Here is a 19,707-nt window from a genome sequence, read left to right as displayed (position 1 = left end):
ATAAACAATAGGGTTCATCAGCTGCTCAATGAAAACCTAATCTGTTAAACTTAATAGTCCTAGGTGAAACCATTCTCTAGTTATTGCGTAGATATTCCTTTCTTAAAAATGTTGACCTTCAATTTTGATCTTTTAACCTCAAGATCAATAGGGGTCATGTTTTGGTCAAGGACAGCCTACCACTGAAGTTTCGTGTGGACAAAATTGTCACAAGACCTCAAAAAGCAAGAATAAATATGCAGATATATGGTAATGGTCGTAACTATTATTTAAGCCAAAGAACAGTCACTGGAAACATTACATTATTTTTAGTGATGGACAAGTTTAAAGTTTTTGAATGATACAATGCTATGACAAATGTCAGTATCTTCAATTTTGATCAAAATGTTGGCCAACGTGTTATAAACATGATTTCTCAATGAGTAAACACGAATGGCAATTGTGTGATTTTATATGCATTTTCACTGGATGATGGAAATATCTGAGGCTGTCGTACCATAACGTAATCTTCAGTATGCAATTACAGCTGTGTATTGATAAATGTTATTATTAGAAGTGTCAATGACAAGGGATTAGTGGCCGCTAATTAGTGTTTATATGTGGCCGCATTAGAAAGTTGGCGGCTTTATGCACATACTTTATACAGATAAAACGTAAGGGGGGTATTTGGAGTGGTCTGATAAGGCAGAAGGCCTTTAAAAAGCAGGTGACCATTCAACCAGGTTTGACTGTACTGTAAAGTAAATTCTGTTGAGTTATACACTTGATCAAAACATTTTGTCAATCACTGTTGTTTTTTTAAGTTACCATCTTTGTTACACATATTATCACAGGTAACAATGTTGCACAAGGATATTCTGTATGGTTATTGAGTTGTGGCCATAGTTATGTAACCATAATGATGACTCTGACAGTGACACAAAGCCTTTATTTTTATGAACTTATGACAATATATTGTCTGTATCCTCTTTGGGAAAAAAGTCAAGTAGAAATGAGGTAAAAAATGATGGTAATGCTTCAAACTTAAAATGGCACTGAAAAACTTCAGGGTGTAAGTTTAACTCTGTCATGAAATTTTCAATTTTATTAACACACAATAACTATTAAATAATAGTAACAATTTGCTTCAATCAATCAAATAAAATAAAAGCACCAAAAAACATTCCTCACTTTCCTGAAGGTTGCATAAATTTTTGTTGCTCATTATTATTTTCATGAACATTAAGTCAAAACACGGGTTAAATATTTCAAATACTCATACAATGGTGTAACTTGCCCTAGCACTTTGACAGAGTAAATTGAACATGATCTGCTATATATAATTGTACAATGACAACATTAAACAATACATATTACATACTTTTAAAAAGTATATTTCACTGATATCAATGACTTTCCATTTAAATGTTTGATAACAATCATGGCTTTGATAAAGTATTATGAAGTCCATTTTGTAAATATTATTCTACAGAACACCACACAAAAGTTAAATATTGTGTTGTAACATGGAAGCATCACTGTTAAGGGCCTGCAGCATGTTGTCACTGAATGATAAACCACCAAATATCACCCTGTACAGATTGCTGAACCACCAAATATCGCCCTGTACAGATTGCTGAACCACCAAATATTGCCCTGTACAGATTGCTGAACCACCAAATATCACCCTGTACAGATTGCTGAACCACCAATTATCACCCTGTACAGATTGCTGAACCACCAAATATTGCCCTGTACAGATTGCTGAACCACCAAATATTGCCTTGTACAGATGGCTGAACCACCAAATAGCACCCTGTACAGATTGTTGAACCACCAATTATCACCCTGTACAGATTGCTGAACCACCAAATACTGCCCTGTACAGATTGCTGAACCACCAAATATCGCCTTGTACAGATGGCTGAACCACCAAATATCGCCCTGTACAGATTGCTAAACCACCAAATATCGCCCTGTACAGATTGCTGAACCACCAAATCTCACTCTGTAAAGATTACTGAACCATCTAATATCACTTTGTACGGAAAGCTGAACCGTCCTCTTTCTTGTCACTGAATGCTGAACCACCAAATATCACCCTGTATAAGTGGCTGAACCACATAATATCACCCTGTATAAGTGGCTGAACCACCAAATATCACCCTCTTCAGCTGGATGAACTGTCCTCTTTCTTGTCGCTGAATGCTGAACCACCAAATATCACCCTGTACAGGTGGCTGAACCGTGTCTGAACCTACAAATAAAATAGTTTGTTAACTTATATGCTGATATATGAAAATCCTTCAGTAAGACTCGTACTTCAAGCCTATCAGTCAAGTGACAGTAAGCTCACAAGAAAAGAACCTCTTAAAATATCCTTAGAGTATGTACCGATAGCATGTTTTTTAATTATATTCCTCTAAGGTCCTTGAAAAGTATAGTGGCAATCATATCATTAACATAAGTATGGCATTTTATTCCATTTATCACAAAACAGCAATTTTCATCATGTTTAAGAAAGTATCGTCCTAATTATTACAGTATGTTATAACAGCACAGTTAAGCATTCACTTAAAAGTAAAGAGCCTGTCCAACTTATGAATTAATTTTTATTATTCAATTAGCCAGAGGCTCTCAGAAAAATAGTGAAAAACATACCTGTTTAGCTGTTACAGTGCCAAGGGTTTTTGCGATCTTATGGAAGGTTTTATCCTTGATCCCATGAACCTTGCATGTCTCTAAAATTGTCCTGTCTGTCTCCCTGAAGGTACAGTATCATTCATAAAGCCCTATATGCTACATTTTTGTTGTAAACATATTTTAAACTATTTTTTTTGTAAAGTTCTAACACAATAGTAAGCAATGAAATTAGATGGATATAATTTAATGTAAGAATGACAAGGAAAGACACTGGTGGTATTGTGTACCAAGTTTCAGAGTTATATCTGAAACCTTATGGAGTAGTTTGCTGCACAAACTCCAATAGCCATAAGTGTAAAAAAATCATATTCAATGACTAGTAACTATAAGAAAAGATAGGTAGGTCACAAAAATACGCCAGACAGTACTTCACATTGTAAGGTTATTGTGTGATGCCTCATTGATACCTTTAAAGGTGTGGGAGTAATTTGCTCAACAAACTTTTACCAATAGACAGACCAAAGGATTGTATGGTGAATCCAATATACTCCCCTTCTGCATTTGCAGGAGTATAATACAAAAATTTGTAAATTCATAATGTGTTGTCATGTTTGTACAAGTTATCATTTACCATAAAGAACAGGCTTTAAAAGAAAAGCTACATTATTAATTAATCAAGTGGACTATCATACTTGGACCAGTTGGGTTCCTCTGGTGAACCTCCTGCTTCCGGTGATGACACAGCAGAACTGGCAGCCTTCTGTGTAAACAAATGTATGTTTTCAGTGGACTTTACTTTTTTGTCTTCCTAACATCCTCAACCAAGAAATGTAGATGGCATTGCCAGTCTAGTTTAAGATAGAATTCTGAACAATGTTAGCTTTTATCTTAAAATAATACATCTGTCAATGGGGTGGTTAGAGAGTCAACCATTTTCTATTAATAATGTACAAATAATTTGACATGTGCATTATCTTATGAACACAAATCTAATTTATCAAACACTTCAAAAACTTAAGAATGGAATATAGATATGGCAAAAAAGCAAACAAGAGCTGTCACTGTAAATAAAGAATGTTCCCAAAGTGCCAAGCAAATCAAAGGCCTCCATTCATCAAGAGACAATATAAATGTTAAGCATATAAGCAGGACCCCATGATTAGAGATAGAGACCTGCATCTTGTAACTGACACACCTTCATGTGAGGCATGATTATTTCAATTATCCCCTCTCTCATGACAAATACAACCCTGACATGACCACATATACTCTGATTTATCTCTATGTGTGACCTTGTCTTTCCAGGTTGTGACATGCAAAACCCACGCAACACATCATTGTATGCCAAACAGCTGAAGCATATCATTTCAAAATCCCTCCTTTCATGACAAAGTTAAAGCCCAAACATATACATAAATCAACTATACTCTGTGCATATATGCAGCCGTCCAAATTGATTAACCTCTTACTGTGACCTTGAGGTAAGGTTAGCCCTATCTGTGACATGTTGTTTTTATGAGTCAAACATCTGTTGAATATTATTTTAAAAGTTACAGCCCGGACACGACCATCTTTTAATCTATACTCAGTGAGTCAGTGTATATATGTAACATTCCATAATGATTTACCTCTACATGTGACCATGAACTTTTAAGTAGTGATGTGGGTCTTTATGTGTGACAAAAAAATCTTACGAAAGGAAGGATGGATGGACGCAATTTTAATATTCCCAATTTCAGGGCATAAAAATACCGTTACTATTGGTACTTTTATATTACTACCTGGGAGATAACATTGACAGGGCTGTCATTTGGTTCCTCAACCCGCTTCCTCTTGGATTTCTTTTCCCTAGGCATATCTGCATCCCTGTCTTTTCTCTTCCTCTTTTTCCTGTGCTCCTTGTCTGACTTGTGTTTCTTGTGCTTGGATTTCTTCTTGCCCCTGCTAGATGCATCACTTTCACACATGCTGGTCATGTCTGTGTCAGTCTCTGTCTTCACTGTAAACTCTTCACTGTCGGCAATGCTTACCTGACATGACCCTTGTTCTTCACTAGTAACAGGTACAATTGCAGTGCCTTCTTCAAGATCCTGCTCTATTTTAATCATAGCACTATTTTCTGGAGTATCAATGTGTTCTACATTTTTAGTATCATCCCTCTCATTGTCTTCAATCTTTTCTTCCAAAACACCAGCACTTCCCTCACTTCCACCACACTGCAATGACTTATGTAGCTCTCTTCTGGTCATTTTTGGTCTTTTCTCAGGTGACTTTGTGACAGGTACGGGTTTAATGACCTGTTCCTTATTGCCTTCCATGTTTGTTCCACTGGTGATCTTCGTGACACTGGTTGAGGGTGTTGTGACACAGCTGGAGTCTGTGTCTGACAGACTGGACACGGCAAATAGGCCTCTGTGGATCCTCTCCATGTTCTCAATGCTTTGAACACTCTGAGGAAAGTAGGCACCCTGGGGATTCTTGCTACCTTCTTCACTGGAATTACTAGAGCCAGTACTTTGACTGTCACTTGTCAATGTCTGTTTTTCACTATTATAAACATCAATAGCACATTGATTTCCTTCTTCCTGGGAATTTGTGCTTTGTTGACTATTGTCTGCGGCATCTTTTGCTTGTGTTAAACTTGACTTTGTATTAGGCTCAAGAGAGCTGTTACTACTTGATTTGCTGGGCGTGCTTGCACCATGTTGGGAAGTCCCATCCAATGCGTAAAGGATGTTTGTCAGATTAGACACACTGTGTAAAGTATCTGACAAATGTGGTGGTTTAGAAAAACAGTGAAATAAGCTTTCCTCAGACAAAAGAACAGAATTAGACAATGTTGTTGGTAGTTTAGGAAATGCCACATTGGCATCTTCAGAATGCACTACTGGAACACTGAGACTAATAGGGACGGATTCTTGTGAACACAGCTCTGTCAACTGGGTTCCGTCCTTGGACACAGAGCTTGAACCTGCATCAGTAGACCTGGCAGACTTCAGGGCTGCACTTAAAGACATAGGTTCAGGTGAATCTGGTTTCTTTTCACTTGTACCAAAGTGTTGATTAGATCTCTCTCCTTGGCTATTAGGGCTGTGAACTATGGGCACATCTGGCAGAACTGGTGAGTTCGCTACTGCAGTTTGAAATGAGGAGGAAGTCTCAGACAGAAAAGAACCTATCACTGGTATTGGTGTGATACGTCTCACACCCTTTGACGCTGGTGGTACTGTGACGTTAGTTCCCTGACAGGCACCTTGCAATGTGGAGCTGCTCATAATGCTCTGGATTTCCTGACCAAACGGGGAAAATGGGGAAAATGGTGGCGATTTACTTAAATCACATGCTTCACTTGACTGATTGTCAGTTACTTGAATGGTAGCATCATTACCAACATTTGTTTTTGCAACTTCGGTCTTTTTCCTTATTTTTGCTTCATCTAAAGTTGTAGCTTCTTCTACTTTTGACTCACTTAAATTGCTTTCCGGTTTTGAATCTTCTGAAAAACTGTTTCCATTTTTTTGATCAGGCAACAAATGGCTAAAGCTGATTGAATCTAAGGATATTTCTGAAGCTAATGCAGTATTAAAGGCAGCAGCTAGGATGTCATTAGCAAGCGAAGTGTCACTTATGATATGAGAAGGTACACTATTCTCGGAAGTTTGAATCACTGGACCAGTTGTTCTTGATAATGGTACATGGGGCTCATTTCCTTCAGACTGCATATCATCAATTGGCAAGTTAACATCACTTTCTGACTTCTTAATTGCATTTTCAATACTCTGATTGTTTAAAGATTTCGGAATTTCTGTCGCAGCAGAAATCTGGGAGACCTCTTTATCTTCCTGGTTATATTCTGACGCAATATCATCAGCTGTTTCCATAGCTTCTTCTAGGCTGCCATCCATTGGTAACTGTGAATGTAAATTATAAATAAAGGTTATTCTTTCAAGTGTTGTCAGTTAAACTATTTCATTATCTTTAATAATAATTATCTGTTCTCTTTAAAAAAAGGTGGTCAGGTTAACAAGTTAAAGAGGTTGTTAAGTTCTGATAAAGATATATGCTGATATAACATACCTGTTCAGTGGATTGAGTAGCCATTGCAGGAGTGGTGTCCATCTTCTCATCATTGTCTCCATTCATCTCCTCAACATCCAGGCCAGACTCTGGTGTATTCATACTCATCGAAGGTTTCATTTCACTCAATGTTTTATCAGACTTTCCTGCAAAAGCGTCAGACTGCCCTGTGGTTTTGTCTAGCTGGTCAGTTGAAGGGTTTGCCAGGGCTGCCATGTCAATGCCCTCAGGCTGGTTGTTAGCAGAGCCGGGTAGTAGGCTGCTGGCTGATATGGCAGGGCCATACACCACATTCACCTTCTTAATAGTGGACTTGTTAACTTTGTAAACCAGCTCTCCATCTATCACCTGAATCAGAAAAGCAGCTTCAGTTATAAAGTCTCAGCTTCATTGAAAGCAAGATCAAATATGATACATGTCTTTGCAACATCTCACTCATAAACTCCAGTACATATGCTTAAGATAACATTTTTTACATCTATAAAAAGGTTAGTAAAAATACTGTGTAACAAGAAATACAACCATTTACATATGTATCTGATGCAGTTTCATTTAAACCATTATTGACAGTAGCTTTAGGTTATACTTTACCATTACAATTTTCTATAATTTATATTTCTATGCAAAACTAGGGCATGATTAATACTCTCACCAAACAATCTTCTTGTAATAAGAAGTATCACTGGGAGCGATTTATGCTCCTTGAATACCCTGTCATGAGCAGGCATCACTTAACTTGATGGTCCTTAGTTCTTGGGAACAAGGAAGTCCTAGACATTGGGACTTTAACATTTGAGAAATAAAGCGTGAAATGTTCTTTTTAGTTTTTGAAAGCATAGTCCAATCTTTAACTTCAATTACAGTTTTTTTGAGAGAATAAAAAACAATGAGAATAAAAAATAATCAAAGGGCATAAACTCAAAAATGAAATACATAATATGTTTCTTGTTTCTAAAGCACAGCACTTCTCCACAACACAGTCAATATGTGTGTATGAAGTTTGAAGTCAATCCCTCAAAAACATATGGGGTTATGGAGAAAAGTCGACTTAAACCGATGTCCCTGGACAGATGGACCTATGGATGGATGGGCAGACCAACAGAACAAGGTAATTCCAATATATTATGCCTCCAACATGAATGATGCAACACCATTGGTTCAGGACTGATCATGCGGTGACCTCATAATTTTCAATATTTGGACTCTAATCTTTAGATCATACCTTAATGGCATCTATATTCAGACTCTGATGTTTAAAAAAAAATAAAATGAAACATTTCCCAGATAGTGTTGGTGTCTTATCAATGTTAACAAGTTGCTGAGTGTTATATGCATTACAGGGTTAGTTGGTGACTCGATATGGGATATATGGGGCGCAGGAAACTGTTTTACAAAAGACATCTTTGACCATCATTTAAGATATTTTTGAGTGAATGCAGTATATGACAAACATACATATTCTTAAGATACAAAACCTTACCTACATTTAAAGCCAATAAAAAGGGTGACCATGTGATTCCTGGGAATTATCTCTCCATTTGAAAAAATAAACTAAAAATTTCATATTGTCAAACTTGAAATCTATTAAAAATGACAAACTTGGGCAGCAATCAATGTTTTAATCTCAGAAAGTTCACAAGTCAATGTATCAACGATAAAGAGTAAAGGAACACTTCTTACAAGAATAATGAGATTCACAGTGTGTAGTTTATTTGGCAACAACTTTTTTTATATAAAGATTTTGGCAACAATGGAAGAAGCTATGACATATTGCTGACATCATTTTTTAAAATACTATTTTCCTGTATTAAAATATACAGCCCAACTTTAAAGACTCAAAACTATCCCCAACCCAGGTCTATTCCAGTATTTCCAGGGACTTACAGTGAGGCAGCATGAGTAACAGTGTTTTTTTCTCATTTTGTACACGTCGTCTCCAGTTGAGTGGCATTTGCAAGTACACCGTTTGGTTCCTAGTGTTTCCTCGAGCTCGAGCAGGGAGATCTCCTCACAGCTGGACGCCTGTGGTGACTCCCCGCCACTCCCAGACAGCTGAATCTCCTCAAACTCATCCAGCATGCTGCAGGGTGGAAACCAGTATGTGTTTATACAAATTCAAGGATATATACAAGCTGATCATTTTTCATCCATCTTTTACATTATCATAAAAGCACTTTCTTTAAATTTGCATAAGCTGCTGAAAACATGTAAAATATTTCTACTTAAAACAGTCATAAACTACTAAGCACAAAAGCTTTACTAAGCTTGTATTGAATGTATTATTATTATTAGACTACTCTGTTAAGTTGGATCAGTGACAAAATTCTTTACACAGTCTTTATCTACAAAAGCCATATGTGGAGAAAGAATTTACAAGCTGTCATAGATATAAGAATGCTATTTAACTGCAGTGAGAAGACTACTCATATCTGAAAATAAGAAACAACATTTGACCCTGTGTACCTCTCCGAGGGCCGATCATGCGGGAAGAATCTTGAGAACTCGTCCAGCAGGTGCCTGTTGCCTTTGAGAAGGGGCTCCACTGTATCACGTAGCTCCGCCTCCCGACCCCCAGGCTTCCTCTGCCATCGAGATATCACTCTCATCACACGCTGGTACTGGCCCATATTCTTACTGAAGTAAATCTGAAACACACAGAGTAAAGATCAATGAGGTGAAAACAACTCATATTATTGTGAAATTTTGAGTGATGAACCTTTAACTACTTACTAAATAATGCATTTATGGAAAATATTAATTACTGATAACAAGACTGTAACCATGCATTTAAAAGCTTAAAACACAATATCTTTTTAAATGATTAGTGGTTGCTAAAAGATTTACTGTGGTCTACTATTGTCTTATAAGGTAAAATACCGTGTTGTCTGCACCTTTCTTTTAAATTAAACTTGGTATTCTTCATAAGAACCATTGTTTTTGACATTTATTCTTCCTTTTTGGTATATTAAGACAATTGTTTTAATTATAGTAAATCTTATTTGGGAGTAAGAGTGCATCTTTAACAGAAAGAAATAGAATGTATTAATTTCTAACACAATTTTGAAATAAAAGATGTTAGAATACTGTACATATATAAATAATTTATTTCCATCCTTCAAATTTTACATAAATATAAGCAGACACACATCATTAAACCAGCTTTTAATTCATAAGCCAGAGAATCTGTTCTACCTCCAGTTTCCTGAGGAAAGTTCTGGCCTGCTTAAACTCCATACACGCCTGGTAGCAATCACACTGGAGAGCCTGCTCGGGCTGCAGGAAGCTGGCAAAGTCTGCAAGCAGCTCCGGATAGCTGGAGAACACCACCTTCAACTCCTGGTACAGCTGGGGGACAGAAAAACTAGATCAACTTCAAAGTACTGAAAAGCTCTTTTTTACGACAATTATCAATCAATCTAACAAACAAACACTCCTTGCATGACAAATAAGGCAAAGTTTTTTCAGAAAGTTAAGAAGGGAGGGCTGGAAATAAGAATCTAATCTTTCATGGTGATAAATTGAATAATATAAGTATAAGCTCAATCAAGGCCATCAGCCTAAGGCCGGTACATACCCCTACAGGAGTGGCGTCCGTCTTGGTGAAGCTGGCCATGAGTGTAAGGAATTTCTCAAGTGTGTCCACATCCCCTCGCAGGGCCTTCTTTACACGGGCCAGATAAGACTGCACAAACAATGTATCACGCAGGTCTCCCTTAAATGAATTAACAGTATCCATCTTACATTACTGATAAATGTAAAATAGAGTGGATAACATTGGGAGCTAATTTGAAATCTTATTTATTTTAAAGGTCACTTTTACAGCGTTTATTGCAAAATTCAATTTTTATAAGTGACTTAACATTTGACAGTTGCCATCTATCGCGTGGTCTGAAATTGACCCGCTTTGCATTTTCTTCTAAAAATAATGCTAGGAATGATTTCCTTTTTATATGGTCATCCATTTACAAGAGTTAAAGTAGGTAGGGAGGAGTCACAGAGAATGCAAACACATATCTATCACAAGCCCATACCTGTGGGTCTGCCTCTACAATGTCTGGTGCCAGAAGGGCGAGGGTGAGATCCCTGTCCCGGCTCTTTTTCCCTAGTCTGGCTCGCGTCAGGTCCTCATCACGCACCGGCTCATATCTGGGAGAGGTCAGAAATAGGTCAATAAATACCCCTTTACAACTTTATTGTGTGTAGAGTACAATAGTATTGGTTAAACTTGTCCGATAATTATTCCCAAACAGAGAAAAGATACTCCTTTCATTGAGTGATCATGTACCTGAGAGTGGAGCTAGCGGCCATGAGGTGAGCGAGGTGGGCATCGTCTTCCTCCTGGCTCTCATCCTGGCTATCTTCTTCTGTCCCCTGTGTATCGTCACCATCACTGCCCTAAAAAAACATATTATACATAAGTAAAGGTAACCAGACATGATTCACGAAATATTTGCATTTGCTATCAGACTTGCTTCTGTTAAACTGACTACTACAAAATGCAAATTGTCCTCACCCTGTAAATTTGAAAGTAGTTAGGAAATGGAGATTCATTAAGATTCTCATGAACAATTCACTGGTTCAATCATGTAAAAGAAGTTTTGCCCCATTTATAATCAAGCCTTTCATCCACAAACACTCTTTATTGCCACATTGTAACCATGGCCATCTTTACCTGTGTGTCAATAGCCTCATCCGATCCCTGTGTGTCCATGTCCTCATCACTGCCGCTAAAGTCCTCACTCTCTGAATCGAAACCCCCCTCCTCGTACCCACCTCCGTCTCCTGTTAACATAATTTCAATGCAAATTAATAAGCATTAAAATAGAGATTTGGTGCATTATCAGGCAGCGAATAATTAAAATACATGTACATGTTAAAAGAAATAATGTTACTGGAGAAAAACTTCTCACCATCCTCTGCAGGAAGTTTGTTAGTGCTGGTTCTGAATGATGCATCTTTCTGAAGGTTCTTCCTGGCTGATGACATGGTCTGCTTCTTTACTGGTGATGACATGGTTTGGCCTGAGGATTTCACCTGATGTTTTGCTTTATCAACAAGGTTAGAGGCAGCTTTCTTAGCAGGTGATGTGTCAAATGTACTTATCACAAAGTTCTTAGGAAGAATAGCTCTTGCCTGTTGTTTCAGTTGTATTCTAAATTTTGCCGATTTTCCTGATTTTGGAGTTTTAACTGATATCAGATCAACAGAAGCCATTTCTGATCCTGGTGGCAGTGGTTTGGGGGCAAGCATCCTTGGCAAAGACTTTGGAGATTTTACAGGGACTGGTTTAGGAGCTATCTTTCTGGGAGTTGACTTGGGGGAGCGCTGAGTTCTAGGGCGCCCTCGTGGAGTTTGTGTAGATTTTGGTGACTTCTGCAGACCTGAGAGGTTAGATTTGCTCCCTGAGCCTGTGTGTGGATCTACTTGAACATACCTGTCACCACATTTGGTGGGTGTTGTTTCAAGAGCCAGCTGGTGACTGGTGAGCATGGCCGGGGAGGTCTGCATGAACACTGGGGCAAAGGAGGCAAGCATCTCCAAGGCTGTTCGGGCCCCTGGCTGATTGGCTGGGGAGGACAGACCTGTATGACCACTTTCCAGCTCTCTGGTTGGCGTACACAGGCACCTAGGGGCTCCTCCAAGATCACTGGCACTAGCTCCACCTGGCTGCTCTGGAGTGGTGGATGTGATGATCTCTGACTGAATCTCACTTGGAAGTGCTGAACTATTGGAGTTACTGTTCTGATTATGTTCAACCTGAACTGTAGCTGCAGTTGTCCTAGAATTATTGGCAGCACCTTCAGTGTTATCCACAGTATTGTTATGTCCTGTTTCTACACCATTCATCATAGACACAATAATAGATCTGTAAGGGTTAACCAATGGTAACCCATTTATTGCCTGTTTAGTGCAATGCTTAAATATGGTTTTAGAATTTTCCACAAAACATTTCTCAATATCATCACTAACTAAACTGTCATCCTTGGTAGAGCTTATCTCAGGAACCGAGGGAAAAGAATCTGATTTACTGGCGTGTATCACAGGTGCACTTTCTGTCTTTTTCCCAATCTGAATAGATGGCACAGGTACTGTACATGGTACCATTTTAACATCTGTCAATGGCATTAAATTGTCTTGCAATGTCAGTTTGTCTTTAATACTTTCGACTACACTTACTGTATTTTCACTTGTCTGAATTTCTGTCCCTGAAGTAATTGGAACATTGTTTAAAGATCCTACTTCTGTTCGTGGCATAAACTTGTCCAAATGCTCCAGGACATCAATCTCTGAGGCCATTTCAGCTTCCATTATTGGTTTGAACAGCTGTTCTAGTGTTACAAGGGAATCCTTCTTATCTTGTGTATCATGAGTTGTCACAGGAGCAGGGTCTTGGATTAAATTAGAATTAAAGGAGTTTGGTGCATTGTTAGAGAAGTTCAGCACATTTGAAAAGTGTGGAATTTGTTGCATTGCATTTAAAGTTGAAGGCTGAGTGACAGTGTTTGTAGCATTGACTGCTAATGTTGAGGCAACATTCTGCTGCATAGTGTTGAAGTTCTGTACGTGCACAGAGTTGTCATGCTGAATCACAATGATGGTTGGTCTGGCACACGACACAAGTGTGGGTATCCCTGGTTGCCCGTTACTATTGGCACGGCCTGGTATATATGTGAGGGGGGTGCTACTTTGGAACGAGTATACCTTGATAGGGCTCTGGCTAACAGCTGGGGCAGGGACAGTCTGGTTCACTGGGGTGGAAATTGATATATGCATTGGTGCACCAGGTGTCTGAGACATGTTGCTGGTCTGCACTGAGGTATTCTGTCCATTGAATACCGACATAGGGGTGTTAAATAGCTTGACCGGGCTTGATCCAATGATCAGAGGCATAGAAAGGAAAGATGAGCCAGGCATGGGTGATGAAATAGATGCCTCAGGAGCAGCAGGGGTTGTAGCAAATTGACTGGTCACAGGGGTTGAGCCTGGCGTGTTGACATTTACTGGATGAGTCTGATCGCAAGGCGTCTGGTTAGTGAGAGTTGCGGGTAGGCTAACCTTTGTGCTTCTACTTCTTGGATGTCGTCGTTGTCTTGGCCTGAAATTTTAAGTATCAACTCACAATTCAGTACTAACTTGTGACAAATTTCAAAAAAATTAACCAATCAGAAATATCCATATTTCTTATGAAAAAGAAACGAATAACAATTATGACTATTAAACAGTCAGTTTGCACCCACCTGGCAGGTCGAGAGCGTTCATCAGTAGACAGGCCACTTGACGAGGAGGTAAACTGACTACTCCCAGACAGCTCATTCACTGGAGTTAAACAGCCTGATCTTGCCAGCTGAACAGTAAAAATTAACATGAACTATTTTATGAACCATGATATATTTTAATAAACAATGAAGAGAGCACTTATGTCTATAATAAAAGCTGAAAAGTTGCATAAGAATAAAAACTTGATTTATTTAACAGTTTTCAATGTATACAATGTATGTAAAAATGACATTCAGCTTCCTCACACATAACTAATTAATGTGTGTTGAAGAAGAAATCCAGCTTCCTCTAACATTACAATCATCATCAAGAGCTTACCATAGATTCATCAGGCTTCTCTAAGCTGGCATTCAGTCTAGCCCTCCTCTTCCTGCGCTTGATCTTCTGTATCTCCCGGAGGTCCCGACCCAGATATGGCTCCTCCTCCTCTCCACTGAAGAACTGAAAAATTGCAGAGAATGGATCACTGTGTAACATTATAAAGCTGAATCAATGAGTTTTAACACAGTATTATATTTGTTGCATAACTCATTATCTGATTCTCTTAAATAATTATCAGCAAATTACAATGGATGTTGGTTTATTAAGTATATCTATAAATCATTAACATCAAAGGACTGAAGGACAATGAAAAGCCTCCAGCATTAAGATGCAGACAGGAAGAACAATTCGCTTTGAATAGATATGGCCTGACCTTGCACCATGCAGGCATTTCCTGCAGGTTGAGCCCACTGTCACAGGGAGCCTTCATCATGTCTGGTGTAAACTCTGGGCACACTGAGGGAACCTGGGCAGCACCTTGAACTTGCACCAGTACTGAAATACAACATGATGGTTTAGTTATCTTTAAATAATAAAATGTTCATGACCGCATTGCATTCTAATAACATTTGAAATCAATGCAATTCTGGTATTCTGGTACCAGCAAACATTTAAACTCATCAAGTGTTTTGAAGACAAATACATTTGTCTCTCCCAAAGCTTGTCTCATTCTTATCCACAACATTTGGCCTGGGGAGATATGAAGCAAATTGAGGGTGTGTCTATGAGGTGAACATTGGACATACTATTTATGAAAACCGTCATGGGGTTTAGAAGATATGGAGTCAGCATTAAATGTATGGCTTCAACCTTTGACCTTGAACTGAGACCATAGCCTTGAGTCACCACACTTGTTATGTGGCTTGTGCACACCTCATCTTTGTGGTGAACATTTGACACAAGTTTGATGAAAATCCTTGAACGGGTAAAAACATTAGAGTGGACAGGTATGACAGATTCTTAGCATGAGGGGAGACATAAGTACTGTGTGTTACATTAAGTCTTGGTCGTCTACCTTCACAGCATTGTCCTTAGCAGCATTCGCACGGAGGTTTTTGATGCGTATTTGTATCTGTTTGAGTGACTTGCAGGGCAGCATGAAGCGCTGGATGTACTCCCGACTGTCACTAAGATGGTGGAACTGGGCAAGACCCATTGCCAGCAGACTAGAAAAAAGAGGTGATACAAACATACTCATAAAATGCCAATGACAGCAGCATATCTAATAGATCTTTTTACAATAATTATCATCTACATGTACCTATCAACAGGTGAAAGCATTTCAGCTAATAATCAAGACTAGTAAGATCAATTGTCATCATGAACATATTAAAATGCTTGAACAGTGATAAACCTACTTGTCTTCAGAGTCTAGGAACTTGACCCTTGATCTGTCCCGCTTGATTTCACACTGCCTGAAGAACGCCCCAGCAGGCAACAGGTCAGGAAACATGAATACCTTGTTTGTCCACATCACAAACATCTGTCTGTGTGTAAGACTGGGCAGGACCTGGTTGTCTGCAAATGTATACACTGTGTATTGTGATGTCAAATGTTTAAGTTGCTCAATATTTTAAGTAACTCACATGTTTATACTTCTTGATTGTTGACTCCTCATCATGACCAAATTTAGACTAATAGTATATTGGATATGAGTATTTACTCATATTTTGCCGATTCGTAAAATTTAAAGATAGACATAAAACTGGTTTATGAAATGTTGTGTGCCCTAGGGTTATACATGTTTTCTCATGCAGTGTAACCTTTCAAAAAAAGTAAAAAAGAGACTGTTGCGCCAATCATCCAAAGTCGCTTTAACCTGCCAAAGTTCTTTACCGTTACCCCAATGTAATAAAAACTTGACCCAAGAAACACTCATCAGTTTATTGATGTTTTCCTTCATTTCCAACGACAACAGATAAGAAGCATATAATGTGTTTAAAGTAATAACAATGATCATTGGAAATTGAGGAGCTAAGCAGTTGATAAAGTATGATTAAAACGTGGATGACAATGTTCTAATGAAAGCCTGTTGCAATATTCAAGAAACGATAAGGTGAGTCAACACCAGCATATGCTGTGTTAACAAACTAGAACTGTGTTACACCAATGTAACTGTTAGAACTTGACTGTTAAAATGTTTTGTAGAAATGCATTAAAAGCATGCCTGGATTTAATGTTCAGCTTTATATGATCTAGTAGGTAATGAATTTAAACAACTTAAAATGTAGAAGTTGACAAATTTGGATGCTTTTTGGAAATAAATTATCCGAAAACAGTACCCTCAACTGTCAGTACCCTGGACTGTTCTCTGCCAGCAAATGGAATGGGAAATAAATGTGTAGGAAATGATCATACCAAAAAATGTTAAGTGCAAAAAAGGGACAACCATAAAGGTTCATATCAATTTTCATATACTAGGAACACGTACCAGGTGTAAACCATACTAACCATGCCTAAAGTCCAGGAGGTCTAGCCTGTCCCTGTCTTCCTCTGTGAGGGCCGGTATGGGGACAGAGCGGTATGTGTTCAGCAGCTCCAGGGACCCCGGCAAGTTACATGCCCAGAAATGGCTCCTCTGCTGCGTGTCAGCCGCAGATCCAGACCCAAAATGGTGCAGCTCCCTCTATTTATATATAATAATGCATATAAAATAAAATTTTCTGATTCTAAGCATTCTAAGCTTAAGCATGACAATTGACAGTCTCATTGATGCTTCCTCCATAACATTACCAAATTGAGTATAAATGCTCTAACATACGCAAGCAGGACATACCAGGTACATTGCTGCAGTATCTGCTACAGGCTGGAGCTCAGTATTTCCCTCAGCCAGCACAAACGTCTGAGTCAACAGTTGAACATGCTGCAAGAGTTAAATAGCTTTGTAACTATTTCAAAATGATTAACAACATACACACATGGTTTGATAAAAACAATTCATGGAAATAAACTGTCACGAAATTAAGTATCAAAATAAGATAAAAACAAAATTTATGAAAGAAAAAATTAATAAGCAAAACAACAAGTTAAAATAATTCCCGCTTTTTATATGTGTTGCAGTATGACAGTAAATAAATTATTTTTTATATCACCTACCTTCCTCATTTGATCGTGTATCTGTCGTCGTTCACCATCCCCAATCTCCAGAATTAGCCTCTGCTCATAGCGCTTCCTCGTGTCACTGTGAAGCCTGCACACATTTATAATAACAATATCAGATTATTTAGTGGGGGAAATCTGATGAAACTTGTTTAATCCATATTCTTGTTGTTTTTTTTGCACAATGAAGAAAATGCTTTAACCTTAAGACATAGAGATCAATCAAAAATTAAACAAGAGGCCCAAGAGGGCCTATGCTCTACTGGCATGGCTCTTGTGGTCATTTTCAATCCAGAGCATGTACGTATGAGTAATAGGCAACAAATATATAGTTCACTTTTTGTGTTTGGGTAAGCTGAAAACGCTGCACGTTCAACATCTGAGGACAGAAAGTGTTGTAAGCAGATTAGTTGCATGAACTATTTTAATATGTGCCAAGTAAAGGTAATCTGAGGGTAAAAAATATTTGCTTCCAAACTGTACTCATGGTCAACATTTTATTTCTGTTGCTTTACAAATAAAAAAAGTTGGTCAAAGTCAAGGACATCCAAGGCCAACATTGATGCTCATTTGCAAAACAGTACACATGGTCAAAATCTCATTGCTGTAGCTTTAAAAATTAAAAAGTAAGTCAAAAGGGGTGGGGCCAGATTTTGCCCAAGGGGCATAATTTCAAATGTCTTGCTAGACGGTTATCATATGATGCTACACAACAAATATCAAAGGTATGGGCCTTGTGGATTTTGAAAATATTTCTTAAATAAGTCCCTAGGAAGCTTGTGAACCCCGGGGCAATGCCAGTTTTGACCCAAGGGGTATAATTTGAACAACCATGGTAGTGGACCACTAAATTAAGCCTAGTTCAAAATAGCAAGGATTTGCATAGCTGTTTCAGACAAAAAGGTTTTTAACAACTCCCAATTTAAGTATACCAAACCTGTGAACCCCGGGGCATGGCCAGTAATGACCCCAGGGGCATAATTTGAACAAACATTCACAAGCAATTGTGACTTTACATGTAAACTTGGCTAAAAATAGACATTGCTCATGTAGACTTGGCTAAGAATAGACACAGCTAAAAATAGCATTTTTTTAATACTTTCAAGACCCATAATCTAGGCATGCATGGGCGGATCTGGCTGGTTTTAAATAGGAACCAAGCTTTAATGGATATCTAAATATTGTACAAGTTTCATCATCAATCAAAACTGAAGACGGTATTGTGTTCACAAGCAATTGTTTACAGACGCACAGATAGTTTTTATACTTTCAAGGCCCATAATCTAGGCATGCAAAGGCGGATCTGGCTGGTTTTCAATAGAAACCGAGCTCTAATGGATATCTAGATACTGTAGTAGTTTCATCGAGATACAATCAAAACTGAAGACTGTATCGTGTTCACAAGCAATTGTTTACACAATAGCATTTTTTTATACTATCAAGGCCCATAATCTAGGCATGCATGTGCGGATCTGGCTGGTTTTCGAAAGAAACCGAGCTCTAATGGATATCTAGATACTGTACAAGTTTCATCGAGATACAATCAAAACTGAAGACTGTATCGTGTTCAAAAGCAATTGTTTACAGATGCACTGATTTTTTAATACTTTCAAGGCCCATAATCTAGGCATGCATAGGCGGATCTGGCTGGTTTTCGAAAGGAATCGAGCTCTAATGTATATCTAAATACTAGTTTCATCGAGATACAATCTAAACTGAAGACTGTATCGTGTTCACAAGCAATTGTTTACAGACAAACAGACGCACATACTACATACACATTATCATCACATAAGCTCTTCTGGCCTTTGGCCAGTAGAGCTAAAAACCAACACAAGAAAAGCATTATTTGAAAGCATCAAAGCAATGTGTACATACACAATTTTCTCTGACTGTACTTTGATGGACTGCCTGACATCCTCATTGAGAGGGTCATTGTCGCCGAGAGAGGAGTACAGCTCATCCAGCAGCTGGTTCACCTCACGCTCTGGAGTATGAGAAATAAATGTTGGCAAAATATGATGTATTCAACATAGCTTACTTAACACTGCAATCACTGCTAATAAGACGAATTCAGAATTCATTTTCAGAATAATTTTCATTCATGTTGTTAAAATGAATAAACCATACCATGTTTTAGAGAACCTAATATTCCTTTCATTGCATAATACACTGTATATTTAAATATCATGTAAAATGCCATCTCAGGAGACCAAGATAGTTCTTGTATGGCATTATGAAAATAACTGAAATAAAGAGTTTGTGAGATCAAACAAATGTGAAAAGAAGTAATTCCACTTATACATTTAC

General features: G+C 38.1%; 1 protein-coding gene across 1 annotated transcript in view; it reads right to left on the bottom strand.

Moving 5' to 3' along the window:
- Window positions 1–1,069: 1,069 nt before the first annotated feature.
- LOC128207631 (uncharacterized) overlaps window positions 1,070–19,707 on the bottom strand; it is a 28,260-nt gene continuing 9,622 nt past the window's right edge. The window contains 23 exon segments of the mRNA XM_052910672.1: window positions 1,070–2,236; window positions 2,641–2,743; window positions 3,315–3,382; window positions 4,404–6,533; window positions 6,700–7,047; window positions 8,584–8,779; window positions 9,163–9,344; window positions 9,892–10,044; window positions 10,274–10,411; window positions 10,731–10,845; window positions 10,985–11,094; window positions 11,372–11,481; window positions 11,610–13,795; window positions 13,938–14,044; window positions 14,296–14,418; window positions 14,672–14,754; window positions 14,757–14,793; window positions 15,314–15,464; window positions 15,657–15,816; window positions 16,750–16,924; window positions 17,075–17,161; window positions 17,395–17,488; window positions 19,276–19,384. Coding sequence (XP_052766632.1) covers window positions 2,150–2,236; window positions 2,641–2,743; window positions 3,315–3,382; window positions 4,404–6,533; window positions 6,700–7,047; window positions 8,584–8,779; window positions 9,163–9,344; window positions 9,892–10,044; window positions 10,274–10,411; window positions 10,731–10,845; window positions 10,985–11,094; window positions 11,372–11,481; window positions 11,610–13,795; window positions 13,938–14,044; window positions 14,296–14,418; window positions 14,672–14,754; window positions 14,757–14,793; window positions 15,314–15,464; window positions 15,657–15,816; window positions 16,750–16,924; window positions 17,075–17,161; window positions 17,395–17,488; window positions 19,276–19,384 — 7,052 coding nt within the window. The 3' untranslated portion in view covers window positions 1,070–2,149.

Source organism: Mya arenaria, chromosome 2, assembly GCF_026914265.1.
Source record: "Mya arenaria isolate MELC-2E11 chromosome 2, ASM2691426v1".
Lineage (NCBI taxonomy): Eukaryota > Metazoa > Mollusca > Bivalvia > Myida > Myidae > Mya > Mya arenaria.
This window is presented reverse-complemented; position numbering and strand designations above follow the sequence as displayed.